The 17,516-nt window shown below is 49.2% G+C and overlaps 1 protein-coding gene and 1 long non-coding RNA gene across 3 annotated transcripts in view; one reads left to right on the plus strand and one right to left on the minus strand.

The window, feature by feature from the left end:
- The window catches only part of FBXO10 (F-box protein 10), a 54,568-nt gene extending 37,065 nt beyond the window's left edge, over positions 1 to 17,503 (plus strand). For both annotated transcript variants that reach the window (XM_058694882.1, XM_058694883.1), the window contains 8 exons: positions 123 to 272; positions 2,574 to 2,710; positions 7,271 to 7,341; positions 9,086 to 9,238; positions 10,136 to 10,405; positions 12,036 to 12,349; positions 13,465 to 13,646; positions 15,632 to 17,503. In XM_058694882.1, the coding sequence (XP_058550865.1) occupies positions 123 to 272; positions 2,574 to 2,710; positions 7,271 to 7,341; positions 9,086 to 9,238; positions 10,136 to 10,405; positions 12,036 to 12,349; positions 13,465 to 13,646; positions 15,632 to 15,806 (1,452 nt within the window). In that variant the 3' untranslated portion in view covers positions 15,807 to 17,503. The remainder of the gene's footprint in view (positions 1 to 122; positions 273 to 2,573; positions 2,711 to 7,270; positions 7,342 to 9,085; positions 9,239 to 10,135; positions 10,406 to 12,035; positions 12,350 to 13,464; positions 13,647 to 15,631) is intronic.
- LOC131491667 (uncharacterized) lies at positions 7,980 to 15,786 on the minus strand. Its single transcript, XR_009251587.1, has 5 exons — positions 15,675 to 15,786; positions 13,404 to 15,339; positions 10,990 to 12,231; positions 9,950 to 10,212; positions 7,980 to 9,482 (listed from the first exon to the last, which is right to left on the minus strand). It is a non-coding gene; the product is annotated as an uncharacterized LOC131491667 (long non-coding RNA).
- Positions 17,504 to 17,516: the final 13 nt, after the last annotated feature.

Genomic DNA, 17,516 nt, shown 5'->3' on the forward strand with positions numbered 1-17,516 from the left:
CTGCTGGTGGAATAGCAGGGAGGGAGGAGATGGTAAAGAAAGGACTCAGGTGTTCTTTTAAAAAAAGGTTTTTTTAAAAAACCTGTGAGAAGAAAACAAATGGCTTTCTCTTTTCTCCCTAGATCGTCATGCTCAGGAATGACATTCACCGCTGCAGAGCATCAGGCATCTTTCTTCGCTTGGAGGGCGGAGGCTTGATCGCTGGCAACAACATTTACCACAATGCGGAGGCAGGAGTAGACATCCGGAAAAAGTCCAACCCACTCATACTGGTACTTTTCTCTGTCTTCATGCTCTTTTCAGAGTAGCTTCTTTTCAGAAGCCTTTTCTGAGATTATTTAAATAAGTGTTGCCACCTTGAATTTATATTGCTTCCTGTTTGCAAGTGGTTCCTGGCCTTTTCTCTGTGTGTCCTTGTGACTCTCTGTCTTCTTTCTTCACGTAATAGGAATGGCTTTGAATAAGTCACCTCCCTACAGTCTCCTTGTCAGGAAAAAAGAGGACCAGATAGACAGGGAAATGTCACAGAGCACTTCCTCAGCTCTGATAGGTTCTGGTTGGCTTTGAGTTTGAGAAGAATAAAGATACTGTATCTGCCCTGCAAGATACCTGGATCTAACTAAAACGTTAGATCATTCTTCACTATAAAAAGGACATTTATGATGTTTAGTTCTGAAGATTATTTGTCTCATGAATGTTGCGAAGCCATGTGGATTTCATTTTACACCAATGTGAAAGCCACTTGAAATGGTAGAAGATAGGACCAGTGACATGAGAGGCCTTTTTCTGCTCAGGCCTTCCCTTAGAGACACATATTCCAGGAACTAAGGAATGGCCCAGACTTCTTATGGCCTTGAAAAAATAATATCTGCCTTTATGCATAGTGCTTATCACTTTGTATGTATGTATTTATTTGTGGTTTAATCTTTACACAACCCTGTGTGGTAGAATTAATATTCCATTTTATGGATAAAGACATTGAGGCATAAAGAGACACTAACGATGCCTCCCCAAATCATACAACTAATGACAGAGCTGGGATTTGAATCCAGGCCGTCCTGACTCAGGGTCAATGTTCTTAACCCATTATATTAGACTGCCCTTGGGGTGCCTGGGTGGCTCAGTCGGTTGAGCATCCAGCTTCGGCTCAGGTCCCGATCTCACAGTTTGTAAGTTCTAAACCCACGTTGGGCTCACTACTGTCAGCACAGAGCCTGCTTCGGATCCTCTGTTGCCTTCTCTTTCTACCCCACCACCCCCCATGTGCTCCTTATCTCTCTCTCAAAACTAAATAAACATTAAAAAAAAAAAATCCACCCTCGCCAATGCAGATGAAGGAAAGTTCCTAACTATGCAGATGAAGGAAAGTTCCTAACTATATTTAAAAAGACATGCCTAGCCAGCATCCTCTTTCAGCCCCTTCCTCTCACTGTATTTCTGCCATGCAGCTGGCGTCTGATGCACGGCCTTGCCTGAGGAAATGAATGCCACTGTTGCCAGAGAGATGAGAGGAGTTTGCCTTCCCAGGGACAGAGGGGACAGGCCAGTTTAGCAGGTGGAGGGGAAGGGGGCGTTATGTTTCTGTCCTGGCTTCGTGAAAGGGTGTGGGGATGGAAATGCCACTGCTTACGCTTCTCTCTCCAAGCTTTTCGCTTTTCACTTTTCACAACCGTGTGAGGGACTTGTGTTAGGCAGTGGTTGCCCTGGTGAGTCTGCCAAATCCTTCAGGAGAAAATCTGGAAAGTGAGTAAGAATAGGATTGCTTACAGCGTGGAACGTTTTAAAGCAAACTAGAACTTTGCTTCTGTGAAATCGTTTTGGAAGAGAAACAGCTAACTTCCTGGTTTAAGTATAGGAATGTATTTAGGCTCTAAATTAACAGAGTGAAACAATTTTATTATCATTTATTATGACCTGAAAATGTCGCTGCGCAAAAGCAGCTAACTGGGAAGCAGAACTAGGTTTCAGATCTGGCTCTGCTGCATACTGTATGGCCTTTGGCCAGCATCCCCATGCGTACAAAGAGATATTCGAAATAAATCTAAGGGTCTTTGTTTGTAGCACATACAGCTTCTGTAATCTCATGCCCCATGGAACAATCAGGCTCACCAGAGCCACACCTTTCCACAGGCCTTCCCTGAATGGGAAGTGGGGAGTAGGAGCCAAATGGCTCTCACTCTTCCCTGGAGGTGGCCCGCTTGGGACTGCACGTGGCCAACATTGTCATGTAGTGGGGTGCTGAGCTCCCTGGACCCTGGACCGTGTGGCCTGGCTGGTGTATTGTGTTTGGAGGACTCTGGAGGCTCAGCAGCGTTCAGTAGCATGCCTTGCGGATGGAGAGCAAGAGGCGGGGCAGTGAAGACTCCTCTCTCTGGATTCTCACTTACAGCTTTGCATGTGTGCACCAGGGCAGCAGCGTGGCCCATTCACTTTGTCATGTGCTAGGCAGGGGGCTTCAGGGGCGCTTTCTCCACTGTGTTCACCCCGGCCCTGCTGTGGGCTGGCAGTTGAGCACTCGGTTTCTTGCTGGCAGGTCTGATCTGTCTTCTTTGGTGTCTCCTGTTCCCTTGCAGTGTAACCAGATCCACCATGGCCTTCGTTCTGGCATTGTTGTCCTTGGCAATGGGAAAGGCGTCATCCGGAACAATCAAATCTTTTCAAATAAGGAGGCTGGTATTTATATCCTGTACCACGGAAATCCAGTCGTGAGGTATGTGTGCTGTACCCAGACCATCCTCAGCCACGGTCCCTTCTTTCCTCCCTGATCTCTGCTTCCTACACTGTGACTTTCCTCCATTTGAAAACATTTTTGTTGACTGAAACAACAGTATAGCAAAGCAAGCAAAGGAGACTCCACCCTGATCCCACTGTAGTAACACAGGCGCTTTTGTTTGCATTTCCTACCAGTTCTACTCAGCAGACGTTACTGAGCACCTCTAATAATGATAACAGAGGAGCACTCTGCTCCCCCAGAGCTCACTCTAGCATGGAAGACATACGTGACCAGAAATAACTCTAAGACAGAGACGGCATAAAGATTTCCACTTACCTGACAACTCTGTTCGGTTGAAAGCAGCTACCTAAGATGCTGTGTTAAGATCCAGGGGCTGCATCTGGCCTCAGCACAAAAGCGTGCTGTGATGGATCAGCCATGCGAGTTGTTAGGCGAGAAGGGGCAGTGGCATTGCCGGGAGCATGGGGCTGCCATCCCAGCTCTCGAATGGGGCAGGCTGATAAATGCTACTGAAGTGCTCCCAAGGGAGACAACCATTCTACTGGGGGGATGTGGGAAGGCGTCCTTACAAAGGGGCGTTAGAGTTGGACTTTGAACTGTAGGTAGAACATGGACTGTCATGGATATGGGAGTGGGCATTCCTAGTAAAAGAAACAGCATGAACAAAGGCAGCAGAACACGGCAGATTCAGGGGTTGGCTAATAGTCCACTGTGGCTTGAGAACCTGTCTGACACAAGTTGTGATGTTGGTATAAAATGTTTTAAATTGGGACTCTCCCAGAAAATTGTGGGTCCTGTGGCTGCTGCAGCATGATCTGTATCTCCGTGGCAGAGTGGAAGGGGTGATGAGAAGAAAGCTCAGGGCAGGAGGAGGAAGCCTTATGTAGACCCAGCTGAGGAAGGTGGCATTTAAAAATTTTGAAACAGAAGACTCACACAGTTATGTCTTGCTTTAGGAAAATAACTGGAACAAATGTGCAGCAAATATATTCTGAAGTGTTTTTTCCCCTTGATTTTTCCAGATGTGCTTTTCCATATTGTTGCATGGCGTTTATCAGTTTTGGAAAGTTTCAGAACATTCCATCTTTTTGATATTCCATAATTTTTGAACCAGTCCTATTACTGTTAGGCATCTATTTTTTTTTTTTTTTAACGTTTATTCATCTTTGAGAGACAGAGAGAGAGCATGAACAGGGAAAGGGCAGAGAGAGGGAGACATCCCTCTTCGGAGAGGGAGACATTCTTCCAAGAATCTGAAGCAGGCTCCAGGCTCTGAGCTGTCAGCACAGAGCCCAACGCGGCTCTCACGAACCGTAAGATCATGACCTGAGCCGAAGTCAGAGGCTCAACCGACTGAGCCACCCAGGCGCCCTAGTTAGGCATCTATTTTTGACTGTTACATCTTACTGAAAAGAGTTAGTGGTCACAGAGTTCTTTCTCCATCTTTTGCATTATTACCTTAAGAGTATGTGTTTATACATATGCTTGCTATAGATTTAACACACATGTAAGTGTTTACTGTCTATGTAAGGGGACAGTGATATGAAAAGTGTGTAAGAACAGTCTCTGCTCCATGGTGTTTACGGTCTCATGCCGGAGATGGACACACAACCATGAGGGAGACTCATCAAAACAAGTGCTTTAATAGGTCTTTGTGTAAGTGACAGAATGACAGAGGAGCCAGCCATAGTTTCAGCTGAGCGAGTCAGGGGAAGAAGGCACGACTCTGTGAAGTTGTGTGTAAAGGATAGGTAGGATTTTGTGGCCAGGGAGATGGCATTCTGGGCTCAGGGGCAGTGAAATTCCAGGATGTGTCTTGGAAAAATGGTATTAAATGTGGTGCATCTGCCACAAGAGGCCCAGAAGATTGAGTAGAAGAGCAGCCTATCAAGGCAGGTTGATGCTGGAACACAGAACTTCTGATACCGAGTATGATCTGCAAAATAATGACTCTCCAGATCAATCCACTTCCTAATCCTTGGAACGTGCAAATATGTTATCTTTCATGGCAAAAGAGATGTTGAAGATGTGATTAAATTAATAACCTTAAAATGGGGAGACCATCATGGATTATCCAGGTAGGCTCTTCTGTAAATCATAAAGATCCTTAGAGGGAAGCAAGAGAATCAGTCGGGAGGAGGAAATGTGACAGTAGTAAGCAGAGGTCAGAGTGATGAGACTGTAGGCCAAGAAGTATGGGCGACCTGTAGAAGCTGGAAAGGACAAGAAATAGATTCCCCATAGACCTTCCAGAAGGAACATAAATCTGCTGCCACCTTGATTTGGTCCTGTAGGACCCATTTTGGACTTCTGACCTCCTAAACAAGAAGGTAGTAAATTTGTGTTGTGTTAAGGCACTGTGTGTATGGTAATTTGTCATAGCAGTCACACACCAAATCTGGGAAGTTTGGACTTTACCCTGTGGGTGCTAGGGAACTGTTGAAGAGTTCTGAGCAAGGACTGTTACAGTCAGATCAGTGTCTTGGTTTTTAAAACAGAATCTCTTTGAGGGGCTCCTCCTGGCTGGCTCAGTCAGTGGAATGTGCGACTCTTGATCTCGGGGTTGTGAGTTTAAGCCCCATGTTGGGTGTAGAGATTACTTAAAATCTTTAAAAACAGGGGCGCCTGGGTGGCGCAGTCGGTTAAGCGTCCGACTTCAGCCAGGTCACGATCTCGCGGTCCGTGAGTTTGAGCCCCGCGTCGGGCTCTGGGCTGATGGCTCGGAGCCTGGAGCCTGTTTCCGATTCTGTGTCTCCCTCTCTCTGCACCTCCCCTGTTCATGCTCTGTCTCTCTCTGTCCCAAAAATAAAAATAAAAAAAAAAAAAAAAAAAAAATCTTTAAAAACAAAAAACCAGAACCTCTTTGAGAGAATAGGTTGTGTTTTTTTTCCCTTTATGTTTCTTTGTGATGGAAGGTAGGGATCTGGGGGAGGGTACAGAATGAATTTTGAAATTCCCGAAGTAGCCTGGATAAGGCCATGGCAGTCTTTTTTGCCAGTGAGAGTTTTATAACCCTTTGTGTTTCTCTTTTTGCCTTGGCTTCAAGGAAGCACAGGGTTCAAACTTTCTCATCTGCCATAAACATCCTATCATTGGTTCTTGGAACAATGATCTGTCCCCTTTTCCTAAATGTTTTCTGATCCCTCTTTTATCTTTGTTTTGCTCTTCCTGCATATATACACTCTCCAAGTGCCCACGGGTCTCTTCTGGAGGTGAGATTTGTATTAAACTATACCAGCCATGCATTTGCTGCTATGGCACAGCTCTCAGAAATATGGATGCCCTAGCCCAGGGACTATGTCTGACCGTGAATTCTAGAAACCCACAGTAACCATCTGCTGACTGAATTGTAACCAGATCAAAACAGACTCTTTAGATCTGAGGGCAAAAATGGGGATGTCTTTAACAAATGATTTCTCTTGTTCCACTCAAATGCATATGTAGGTGCAGTTGACATTTGGCTTCCCCAGCATCAACATACTTTGCCGGGTTTTTTCCCCAAAGATGTAAACCATTTGGACCCTGTCCTAGGAGATGGGAAAACTTAGCCAACTCCTACTCAGTAATGTTTTGTTGGATGCCAGGCCCTGAGTTAGGCTCTAAAGAGCCAGGTGAATACTGGACCTAAATCCCTCAGCCACATGGTAGGAAGTAGGAGGGTTGTCTCCTAAGAGAGGAGGTGGGTGCCCTTCTAGGAAGAAAGGAGGTCACAGCATTCCTGTTAGTAAAAATAACAAACAGCAAATGTGTGTCCTCCAGGGATAACCCAATTGTGCTAATGTCCAGGTGTGACTGGCTTTGTTTTAACAGGCAGGAAACTGAGGTGCAGAGACAATGCATGTCCTTAACATGCTCAGGTGTCTGGTGTTTCATTCGCAAGGCCTTTCCATGGCAGTGAGGGCTGCGTGTTTCTCTGAGCAGGAGCATGTTTTCCTGTATCCTCCACATGTGGTTCAGCCAGCCCATGAGGTCTCACATACACATCCTCTGATACTCTCAAAACCCCCTTTTAAAAAATCTGGTTTTCTTTTTTTTAGGCATGTCATCATTTTATGTTGTCTTTCAGGGGATAGGTGATTAACAGAAAATAAGATAAAGAGTAGCTGTTGGATATAAACAGGGATTGTAGGCTCATTACAGGCAGAGACTCTGACTCAGCTTTGGGCACAAATCACGCCCAAAGAAGCTTAACACAGCTTCCTAGGAATTCTTGACATGACCAGTTGTGGACTTGTCACCTGTGCACCACGATGGCATGCGTTTCAAACAGCTTGCGTGTGAGCGACAGTCAAGAGAGGCCACAGAAACTCGAGTAGCATTGTGATTGTATGGCATAGTTATTGATTTAGTTCTGGATCAAGTTGTCTGCAAGTTCACTAAAGATTTATAAATGGCTTCTAGGACTGCAGAAATGCTTTATGCCCCTGTGGACTTGTGTTGTTTGGGGAAGGCCACAAAAGAAGGTAGTCACCTGAGCAGGTATTGGCTTTGACATATGATAATGGTCTCATCTTATTCTTTTTCCTTGCATTTTAGCGGGAACCACATTTTTAAGGGCCGTGCAGCTGGCATAGCAGTGAACGAGAATGGCAAAGGCCTCATCACAGGTAAGGGTGGGAAATGCCTAGAGCCGTGGCCAACCAGGCAACCAGCAGCTGAGCCAACATCCCCGGCCTTGCCCCTGCCCAGTTCTTTACCTCAACAGCCTGGCCACCTTCTGTCTTCGTTGCTCTTCTGTACACTGGCCATGCCAGCCTCAAGGAGGGCTAACAGGGAGGGAGTGTCTGCTCTTTGCCAGGCCCGCTGCTTACAGGATCTCACTGGAAGGCTCACATAACACTGTCAGAAACATTTATGGCACACACACTGAATCCTTCCTCTTGGCTTTTGTATGGGCTTATGCCTGCTCAGGAAACCCATCCCCATTTCCCCTCCACCTGGCCAACACCTGCCGAGCAGATCCTTTGGGTCTCAGCCTAAATGTCACTTCCTCAGGGAAGCCTGCCCAGACCTCCCACTGTACACATAAACACTCGCTGTACCCAGAAGGCATGCTCTGTGGGACGTCTTACTTAATTTCTTAGGGATCTGTGTAAGGTCAGTCTCCTTTAATATAAGGTGGTAAGTTCGCTAAGACAAGGATCAAGTCGGTGTGGTACATCACTGTAGCCTCAGCACGGAGCACAGCCATACCTGGGACATAAAAAGAGGTTGGTCCAGTAAATCCCTCTGACTGAATCCTGCCTTCATTTATCAGATGTTTATTGAACACACAAGGTATGCAGGAGATGGGGATACATCAGTGAACAGAACAGTTCTGTGAACAGCAACCCTTGGGTTCCTGACATTTTAGGGGAAAATAAACATGTACACACACACACACACACAAGAGGCGTATCTGTGAGTGATAAGTGCTCTAGAGATAATTATAAACTTTGATATATTTACATAAATGTATATTATATGTAAATATATAATATGTAAAATGTTATGTTTATATGCAATAATTGAAATAATTTATTGAAATTAATTAAAATATAGTGATAGAGGGACTATGTGGGTATTTAGGATTGTGTGGTCAGGGCAGGCATTTCTGAGAAGGCCAGACCTGGGTGACAGGACAAAGCCTGAGAAAAGAACCGGAATTATAAGCAGGGCCACCTGTGAAATACAGTTGGCATGCCTGGGGAGCAGAGGTTACTGGTGTGACTGGGTGTGGTGAAGGAGGAGCAGGGAGTCACAAGTCAGACAGGGTCACAGAGGCGGGAAGGGGCCAGTCACATAGAGTCTCCTGGGCCATTGCACTCCAGTCTCAAGAGACTGAGAGTCTACCCAGCCATAGTATTGGGAATATCAGTATCCCAGCACCAACCCCCTGACTTGTGACTCTTCGGCCCACTCCCAGAGAGGTGGTGGATGAGGAGAGGAAGGCTGTGGTCAGTCCAGAGCTGAGCCTGAGAAGGACCAGCTTGTGCCTCCCCAGGCTGGTGGGGGAATGGCTGCATTCTGCCTCAGCCCTCCTAGAAACAGCCCCAGAACAGCCCTGCCTGGCCTTGGTCCAGAGACTCTAAAGCCAGTTTATTCTTAGTTGTTGGTCCTTAAGGCCACTGGGTACAGCGGGTATTAGGAATATAAGAGAGCACAAGAAAGATACAAACCTTGCCCTTGAGGAAAGAAGATAGCACTCAAGTCCCTGAAAAGCCAAATACCAAGCAAGATTCGGGATGCTGATTGTTGACAAGGCAAGGCCTGGTGTCCTGGTCCAGAAGGTCCTTTCTCTCAGCTGTCTAAGTCCTCATGGCCAGTGTGGGTGGTCCTTGGGTCTTGACCCTCTCTTCTGCCTCTCCATAGAAAATGTCATCCGTGAGAATCAGTGGGGAGGTGTAGACATCCGTCGAGGAGGAGTCCCCGTCCTCAGGAGCAACCTCATCTGCTTCGGCTACTCAGATGGTGTGGTCGTGGGAGACGAAGGCAAAGGACTGATAGAAGGAAACACCATCTATGGTGAGGCGCATGTTCCTGGGGGAACGGGTCTTGGGTCTAGCCCAGCCAGGGAGGCAGGAAGCCCAAATTCCATCTTTAGCTTGTGGGTCCTGAGAAAGTCACAGTCTTCCCTGGGCCTCAGAGACGTCCTGAAGAACAGGTTGATCTCAGGCCACAGCGACACAGTCCCTCTCAGAGTACAAGAGCCTCTCATCAATCACCTTGTAACCCACGGGATTGGTGAAACAGAGAGCTTCATCCCCATCTAAAATCACAAAAGTCAGGAGTTGTGTAAGGACGGAGCCATTTAGGCACTGATGTGGGCATCTGACTCCTCTTACCCCTTTCTTTTGATCTAGAGAACTAGAAATAGAATGGGAGAAATAGGATAGTCCTAAAAAAGAAACTGTTCTCGCTCATGCTGTGACTTTGAGCAGAGCCTTACTCTCTGGACCATATCTCTAATTATTGTTATTTACCCCATTTTAAAGATAAGGAAACTGAGACACAGAGAGGCTCAATAACCTGCTGAAGGTCACACAGCTAGGAAGTGATAGGGCTGGCATTCAAACTGAGGCCACCTCCATCTCTATGCAGGAAGGGGTTGGGCTGGGTGAACTCTGAGGACCCTCTGGCAGTGTCACTCTGGGCTTCTGTGCTCTGGAACTGTGGCCTTGACAGTTCTCAGAGCACTTTTACACCCTATGGAAGTATCCTGGTTGTGAGACTGACCTGGTTGTTACCCTCTTGTATGAAGGTGAAGCCTCCAGCCATAAAGTGATTTGTCCAAGGCCATTAGCACGCCAGGGACTCTTGTCTCCCAGGCCAGTGCCATCTTTGCTTCACCTCTTGGGGAGACACTGGGTGCTGCCTCACCTGCTGCTCAGTGTCCATGACCAGCCCCTTTCACCATCCCAGCTAATAAGGGCTGTGGTGTGTGGATGATGTCGTCCAGCCTGCCCCACGTCACCAGCAACCACGTCAGCTACAATGGCCTGTATGGAGTGGCAGTGTTTAGTCAGAAGGAGGGTTCTGGTGAGTTCCCTGGAGGTCACGGGGCCCAGGAGAACTTCAGCGAGGATGGGGACGCCATCCTTTGGGAGACAGAGCTGGAGAAGGACGATGACCCACTGCGCCGGCCTATCGCCATAGCTCTCGTGGAGTCCAACAGTATTAATCACAACGGAGGTGAGTATCCCCTGCCCCAGAGCCTTCCGTCCTCACACTGTCTTAAGGACCCTTCCCGCTTGGTTGGCTACTGCTTTTGGCCACTTACCCAGTACCCTGGACCTCTGGCCATCACCTTCCCTGAACTTAAATCTGTCTTTCCTGCCCCCCTATCTCACCTTGCTCATGCTGTTTCTCTTCCCTGAAATCTCCTTTCCCCCATCCACACATCCCAAACAACTTGAAGTTCAAGGCCCACTGTGAATGCACCCTTACCCTCTCACCTCACTGGCACTTCCTGGGGGACTGGATATGTTTCTGTGGCTGTTTTGTCAACTCTGACAGGCTGTGAACTTGAGGCACGGAGCTGAATCCCAGTCTGTCGGCACCCCTGCCCCAGCAGATCCCACATCCCACACCCGGCATATACATTTCCAATCTGAGACACGTTCCCCACATCTTAACATCTAATAATGTGCATTTCCAATTGATGGCATATCGTGGTTTAATTGGCAATTTTTCTTTCTTGTACAGAGATAAGAATGGGTTTTAAATCCACAGGTTATCTTAAATTTGGAAAGAAAAAAAAAAAAAAAACAACTTACAGAGTTGATCTAACTCCAGGGCTCCCAAACCTGAAGGATGATTAGAGCCACTGTAGAGGGCTGATGAAGGAAGTCTTGTTAAAAGAAGTCTCTTGGACACTAGCGAGCTCTTGTCCCGGGGAAGGCAGAGGGCAGGGAGAGTGGGAGCCAGCAGAAGATGAGTTCTGTCCACTCCTAGTTCAGGCTTTCTCCACATGGCCATGCTATCCAGTAGGACAGGCAAAGCCACATAAATTCACGGATACTTGATTTATATTTGCTCTTCTCCACCAGGCAGAAGCAACAGGCAGGTGGCACGAGAGGTTGGAATTTTCAGACTCCCATGTGACCCCTGGTGTCGTCCTCCCCACAACCTCCTGCCAATGCCTCTTGCTCTTGTGGGTGGATATCACCACTGGGGAGTCCTCCTCCTCTTCACCTCCAGGTCCCCCTGCCATGCTGTCTCTTTTTGACCAGGCCATGCGGCTCTAAGCCTGCTGATTTTGTGGGGGGTTTTTTCTATAACCATGTAGTGTCTCTAAGCATATACAACCCCAAACATCATTTTCTTTCCCAAATTTCAAACATTTTAGATACTTAATAAAATTACAGAATTTCCCTTGTAAAGAAAATTTCCCAAAACAATAGGGAGGCAGATGCCATCTCAGTACAAGAAGAGAAACATGCAGAACAGCTGTCCAGCAGGTGGACCTGTCTGGAGGGGGAACAGGCAGCCTTAAGCAGGGAGTGAGCGCCCCATCACAGATGACAATATCGTAGGAGCAGGCGAGCACAGGAGAGCCGCATGGGCAGCTGAGCCAAAGCAGCCTTCATCACCTTTTCCTGTTTACTGAGGACTTAGTTCAGAAGGAACAGAATTTCCCTGATGCTCCAGGGTTTCTTCCTGCTCGGTTTGTCATCCATCCTGAAAGATGTGACTCCCAAGGGCTGGTTCCGAGTGTTGCTGCCTCTTTCCCACCTCTCTCCCGGGATGCACAATTCCACCAGGGTTTTTCCTGACTGCCGTTGTCAGGACTGACCCTGCTCCCTAACCCCTCCACCCACAGCCTCAGGACTGTACGTCCAGAGCAGCGAGGCGCTGCACGTCCTCACCAACGTGATCCATGCTAACGGAGACAGAGGCATCACTGTAGCCCAGAGCAGCCAGCTCACCCGCGTGGCCAGCAACAGCATCTCCTGCAACCGGCAGAGTGGGGTCAAGGTCGAGGTCCAGTGCAAGGTGGAGCTCCGGGGCAATGGTATCTATGACAACAGAGGCCATGGGATCATCACCAAGGGTGACAGCACCGTGGTCATCGAAAATGACATCATTGGCAACCGGGGCAGTGGGCTGCAGCTGTTGCCCAGGTCCGACACGAAGGTGTGTGTGTGCGTGTGTGCATGCGTGTGTGCTGCATGTGCCAGCACAGGGCCCAGCCCTAGGACAGCCCTTGCACCCTCTCTACTAAGAAGCCCGAGGCACCTGGCACTGCAAGGGACATCATTCCTCCTGTGCAAACCCAGCCTGGTAGACACAGGTGGGGCTTCACACAGGAAGGGGGACAATGTGAACTAAGCCCTGAAGGATGGACAGGAGATAACCAGCAGAGAACTAGGATGGGGGTGTGCCCAGGGGTATCTTTGTGGTCTCCAGGTCCAGCTCAGGGCTATTTCAGCCCCTCCCCCTAACAGAACAATCTCCCACAGGACCTAGTATGCACCAGGTGCTTCATGAGGGGGCCTGCGTGCACACTATTCTCCGCGTCCCTGCGGTACCCTCCCCCTTGTCTGCCTCAGCCCCACAGCTGGGCTGTCAAAGCCTTCCCTGACCCCCCAGCCTGTCTGAGGTACCCCTTGTCTGGACACCAGAGGTGCTATTGTTTCCCACCTCTCCCCGCCCCCCCCCCCCCACCTCACACAGCACTTCCTATATGCTCCTCTGCCTCTTTGTCCGCGCCCCCAGAGATGAGCTCTGAGCTCCATTTTTATGCAAAGCACTACACTGGGTGCCAAACCGACCCAGTCCCCACACTTGAGAAATTACCATCCCGAGGCCTCTTTTTGGCTCTGCAGCTTCATGAGTAGTGACTCCGGCAAGGAGTAAAGAATTTCCTGGGCTCTGCATCTGGGCACTGTGGAAGCAGAGGAAAGGAGCAGGGACACGCTCCTGCCTCAGTCGAGGTGCCAGTGGTCCTTGCCACTGGTACAGTCTCTCCTCTCTGCCAGGCCTTTGTACGTTGTTCCTTCTTCCTGGAGCAGCCATTCCCTGCTCTGCACCTGGTAAACTTCTACCACTTACCCATCACCTCCTTCGGGAAGCCTTCCCTGGTTCTCCTACCTGATCTCAATATCCCTTCCCTGAGCTCCCATGGCTCAATGCTGACCTACCTTAGCAATGTCTTACCCCTCAGGTTTATAACTGGTATTTCACTTACCTGGCTCCCCAACCAGTCTGGGAGTCCCCAGGGTGTGACAAGCTCTGGCTGTCTCTCCCAGGTGATAAAGAACCGGATCCATTCATTCCGGGCCTACGGCATTGCAGTGCGGGGCCGCGCCAAGGCCCTGGTGCAGGAGAACATCATCTTCCAGGGCAAGACCAGCAAGACCATCTTTCAGCAGATCTCAAACAACCGAGAATGTATCATGCAAAACAACAAGTTCTTGGTGTTCAAGAAAAAGTAAGTGTCTGGGATCTGCCTAAACCAATCTTCTAGAACCACAGGGAGGCGACTAGAGAAGCCAGGCCCAGTGAGGCTGGCTGTCCTTGCTCCCTGCAGTCCTGCCAGCTTCTGGCTCTGGTCACTTAAAGGCCCGTGCTTGGACTTTAGTCAGGCCGGTGCTGAGGACCTGCGTCTGCCTCCTTGGGAGAGAACAGGCTTTAAGAGTCAGGGGGGGTGTGATTTTAAATCTCAGCTCTGCCAGTTTCTTGCGCAAGGCACTCAACACCTTGAGTCTTAGTAAAATCCAGTTAACAACGTCTGCTTTGTAGCACCAATTTAAGATACAGTCAAATCGTGCGACCTAGCACAAGATCTGAGGTATTACAAAGACGTTCATTGCTGCTGCTGTCACTTATTTATGATACCTCTGCCTCCGTGTACAACTGCTTCACACTTATCTTCCCTGAACCTCCCTGTCCCTCCCTGCTCCCCATTTCAGTGACCTCACCATCTGATCTATTCTGGCAGCAAAACCTCTGTGACCGATTTCTCCCTAACATCAGAGTTCAGTCAGTCATTACTAGGTCCTCTTGATTCCACTTCTGAAATGTGCCTATATCAGGCACCTTTTCTCCCCAACTGCCATCACCCCTGCTCACATCTCAGCACCCTTCACCCTGACCTCTGGCCCCTGTTGCCAAGGTGCTGTTCTGCTGGTGAATGGATGGACTCTGTTCTGCTCGGTTGGTGCTTTGCTACACTGGTTATACAGGTAATAACTGTTATACCACCGCTGCCACATTCCTCTCGCACTGGTGACAGCCCTGGCTGCCAGATGTATCCGTCTAAATCGGCTCTGCTCATGTCACAGCCCTGGTCAGAAACCTTTGATGGGTCCCCTTTTCCTGTAGTAGTGATCTCTATTCCTTTTTTAATTCTACACATGCTCAGCAAAAATATTGAGGAAATCTCATATATGTTTTATACAGTCATAACTTATAAAAAAAAGTAGGAATTCTAATCTTTTCTGGACAGAAAAGCAGATATGATCCCAGCAGATCATATGGTGGACTCCCTGGGGTCTGCTTCCTCCTGTCCCTTTGGAGACCCCAGGATACAGATAGCACAGACCTGGCAGCCTGCATTATCCACCATGCACTGTTGAGTCCTGATTTTCCTGTCCAAGCTTGCTGTCTGCTGCCAGACTCAAATGCTGACAATTCTTTGGGCACAGTAGCTAGCTCCTCACCATCCACACCTTTACAGTCCTACTCGTTGTTACAGAATCATCATAAAAATGCACAGAATATACGGTTACTGGCTTAAGCAACTTAGGATTTGGGGTAAGAGGTGGTCCCTTGTAACTCAAATGACAGAAAGCCCCGACCAGAGCTTTCCCTGACCCTTCAAAATCTCTGTAAGATCCTGAGGGACTGGAAACCTACCAATTCCTGTCCCCTATAGCAGTTTCCAAAATGTCATTTAAGGAAATCGCACAGTATGTAGTCTTTGGAACCTGGCTGCTCTCACTTAGCCTAATGCACCTGAGATTTGTCCGTGGTGTCACATGTTGTTCATTCTTCTTGTTGCCAAGTGGCGTTCCGTTGCATGGATGGACCACACTGTTTATCCGTTTGTCAGCTGAAGGGTATGTAGTTCCTAATTTTAGGTGATTATGACTAAAGCTTCTGTATACACGCAGGTCATACATCTAGGAGGGAAATGAAAGAGAAAAAGTCACCGACCTTCTCCAGAGCCTTATAGAGATGGGGAAGTTGAGGCTTACTTGTCCAAGGTTACATGCAGAGCTGGAACTAGAGTGCAGGACTTTTGCCCCCTAGCTTCCCACACATCCCACCTCCTTGAGCTATCACTGATTTGGAGGCAGAACCGACACCCAGATTTTGAACACCTGGATCTCGAGCCTAAGGTGAGATGGTGTGGGGCATTCAGCAAATGCTCCAGACTCTCACAGTTCATGGACTGTCGTTTTGCACCTCTAGGTCTGATACGTGGCGCCTGGTGAACCCACCAGCACGGCCTCACCTTGAAAGTTCTCTCCGAGGCCCCTCTACAGCCCACAGTGGACAGAAGGTGACGGCCATGGCGACGAGGATCACTGCCCGCGTGGAAGGTGGTTACCACAGCAATCGTAGCGTCTTCTGCACCATTCTGTAAGGAAGGGGAGCCGCGGCGTGGGGCGGCTAAGGGTGGTGCAAAGACTCCAGGAGCAACAACCCCATACCCAAGCTCAGGCTCGGGCTCTGATGGGTGTTCAGCCGAGCTAGGAGGTCAAGGCAGCATCGGGATGAAAGCAGCAGCAGCAGCTGAGGGGCTCCGGCCCTCTCTCAGTCCTCCTACTCACTGCACCCCGGAGAAAACAGGCTTCCGGGCTTCCTGGGGACTAAGAAAAGAAACAGATTGGTGGGTTTCCTGTCACTCAAGCTCTTATAGAAGTTATGAAGAGTTGGGGAAAAACGATATTAAAGCTTTGGTCAGGTCTCTCTGAATGACAGGGAAGTGTTGTTTTACACACACCAAACCCAGACTCTTGTCAGGGAAGAGCAGATTTACTCCTGAGGGAGGAGGTGATTCTAGTAAGGTGGAAAGAGATAGCTGCCCCAGAATTTTCCCCTTTCCTGGACCTCTCTCCATCCCTACAAGCACATGGCCACACGCTCCTAGCTATCTGCAGAGGCTGGAGGAGTTGAACTTGGTTCCCTTCAACTTAAACTTGAACTGTGAGGGGGACAGGGAGCCCTCTGGAAAGGCTGCCCTACGATGACAAGGGACTTGCTGAAAAGAGGAAGGCCGTGTGGAGAAGTCCTCCTTTCAGCGGCCCAGGTGCCCGGCTGGGTGGGGCAAGGATGCACGAGACCCCACTCTGCCCTCAGGGAGCTCCCAAACTCAGGAGGATACTGGCTCGAGGCCCTGCGTGTACCCGCACCAGCCGCCCTCCTGGGCACTGGACTGGTGGAGATGGAGGTGCCCAGGGCCCCTTGTCTGTGTCCATGTTCTCTCATGGATGACTGCCTGCCTTTACTGACCCTACCACAGTTCCCCACTCTGTGCCTTGGCTCGTGCTCTGTCCTCTTCTTGGCATGCCCTTCTCACCATCTGCACTTGTCCACACCCCACCTAGTCTTAGGGGGTTTAGCTGAGACACTGCCTTCTCCGCAGAGCTCCCCTCCCTGCAGTGACAGCGCCTTCCGCCCTTCCCACTCTGAGGTTCCACCGCCCTTTCTCTGCCCCCTCTCAGGTATGGAGCACTTTCTGCCTTGCTTTGGAGTTTTCTAGGCCCCCGCCTGTGAGCTCCCTGAGGGCAGGACCTGGCCTCAGTCTGTTCCCAGTTCCCAACCCAGGGTTGCCGTGGGGTCAGTAGCCTGAGGGAGGGGAGGAAGGGCCTCCTAAAGGGCTTTACTGAACTGTACTGTGAACGTGTCAAGGTCCCAGAGCCAGGTGGGCTCAGATCCCACCTGCTTGAGGACGGGGGCTGAATGTAGCACTGAGCAGCTCAGCCTGGACAACCCCCTCCCACTCGGCCTTTCATGTGGGGCCTTCGCCAGCCTATAGGGGGTGCTGTGGTACACTTTGCCACTCACTTCCCAGGCTGGTTCCACCGGGCCCTCGGTGCTGCTCACCTGGGTGGGGTGGAGGGGTAGCTGGAGATGGTAGTAGCTGGCTTCTCCCCGAGGACTTTGGGCACAAGACACGGGCCCCTCCTGTCCCCAGCACTGTCCTTTGCACTTCTCTGGTGGCCCCAATGTGAGTCGCTGTACAAAATGCTGCCTTTATTATTTTGTAATGACTTTTCTGTGAACCAAATGCTTATGAAAATCTCTGCAACCAAAATAAAGTTTTATATTTTAAAAGAAGCCCTTTCGGGGG

This window comes from Neofelis nebulosa, chromosome 12 (genome assembly GCF_028018385.1).
Source record: "Neofelis nebulosa isolate mNeoNeb1 chromosome 12, mNeoNeb1.pri, whole genome shotgun sequence".
Classification (NCBI taxonomy): Eukaryota; Metazoa; Chordata; class Mammalia; order Carnivora; family Felidae; genus Neofelis; species Neofelis nebulosa.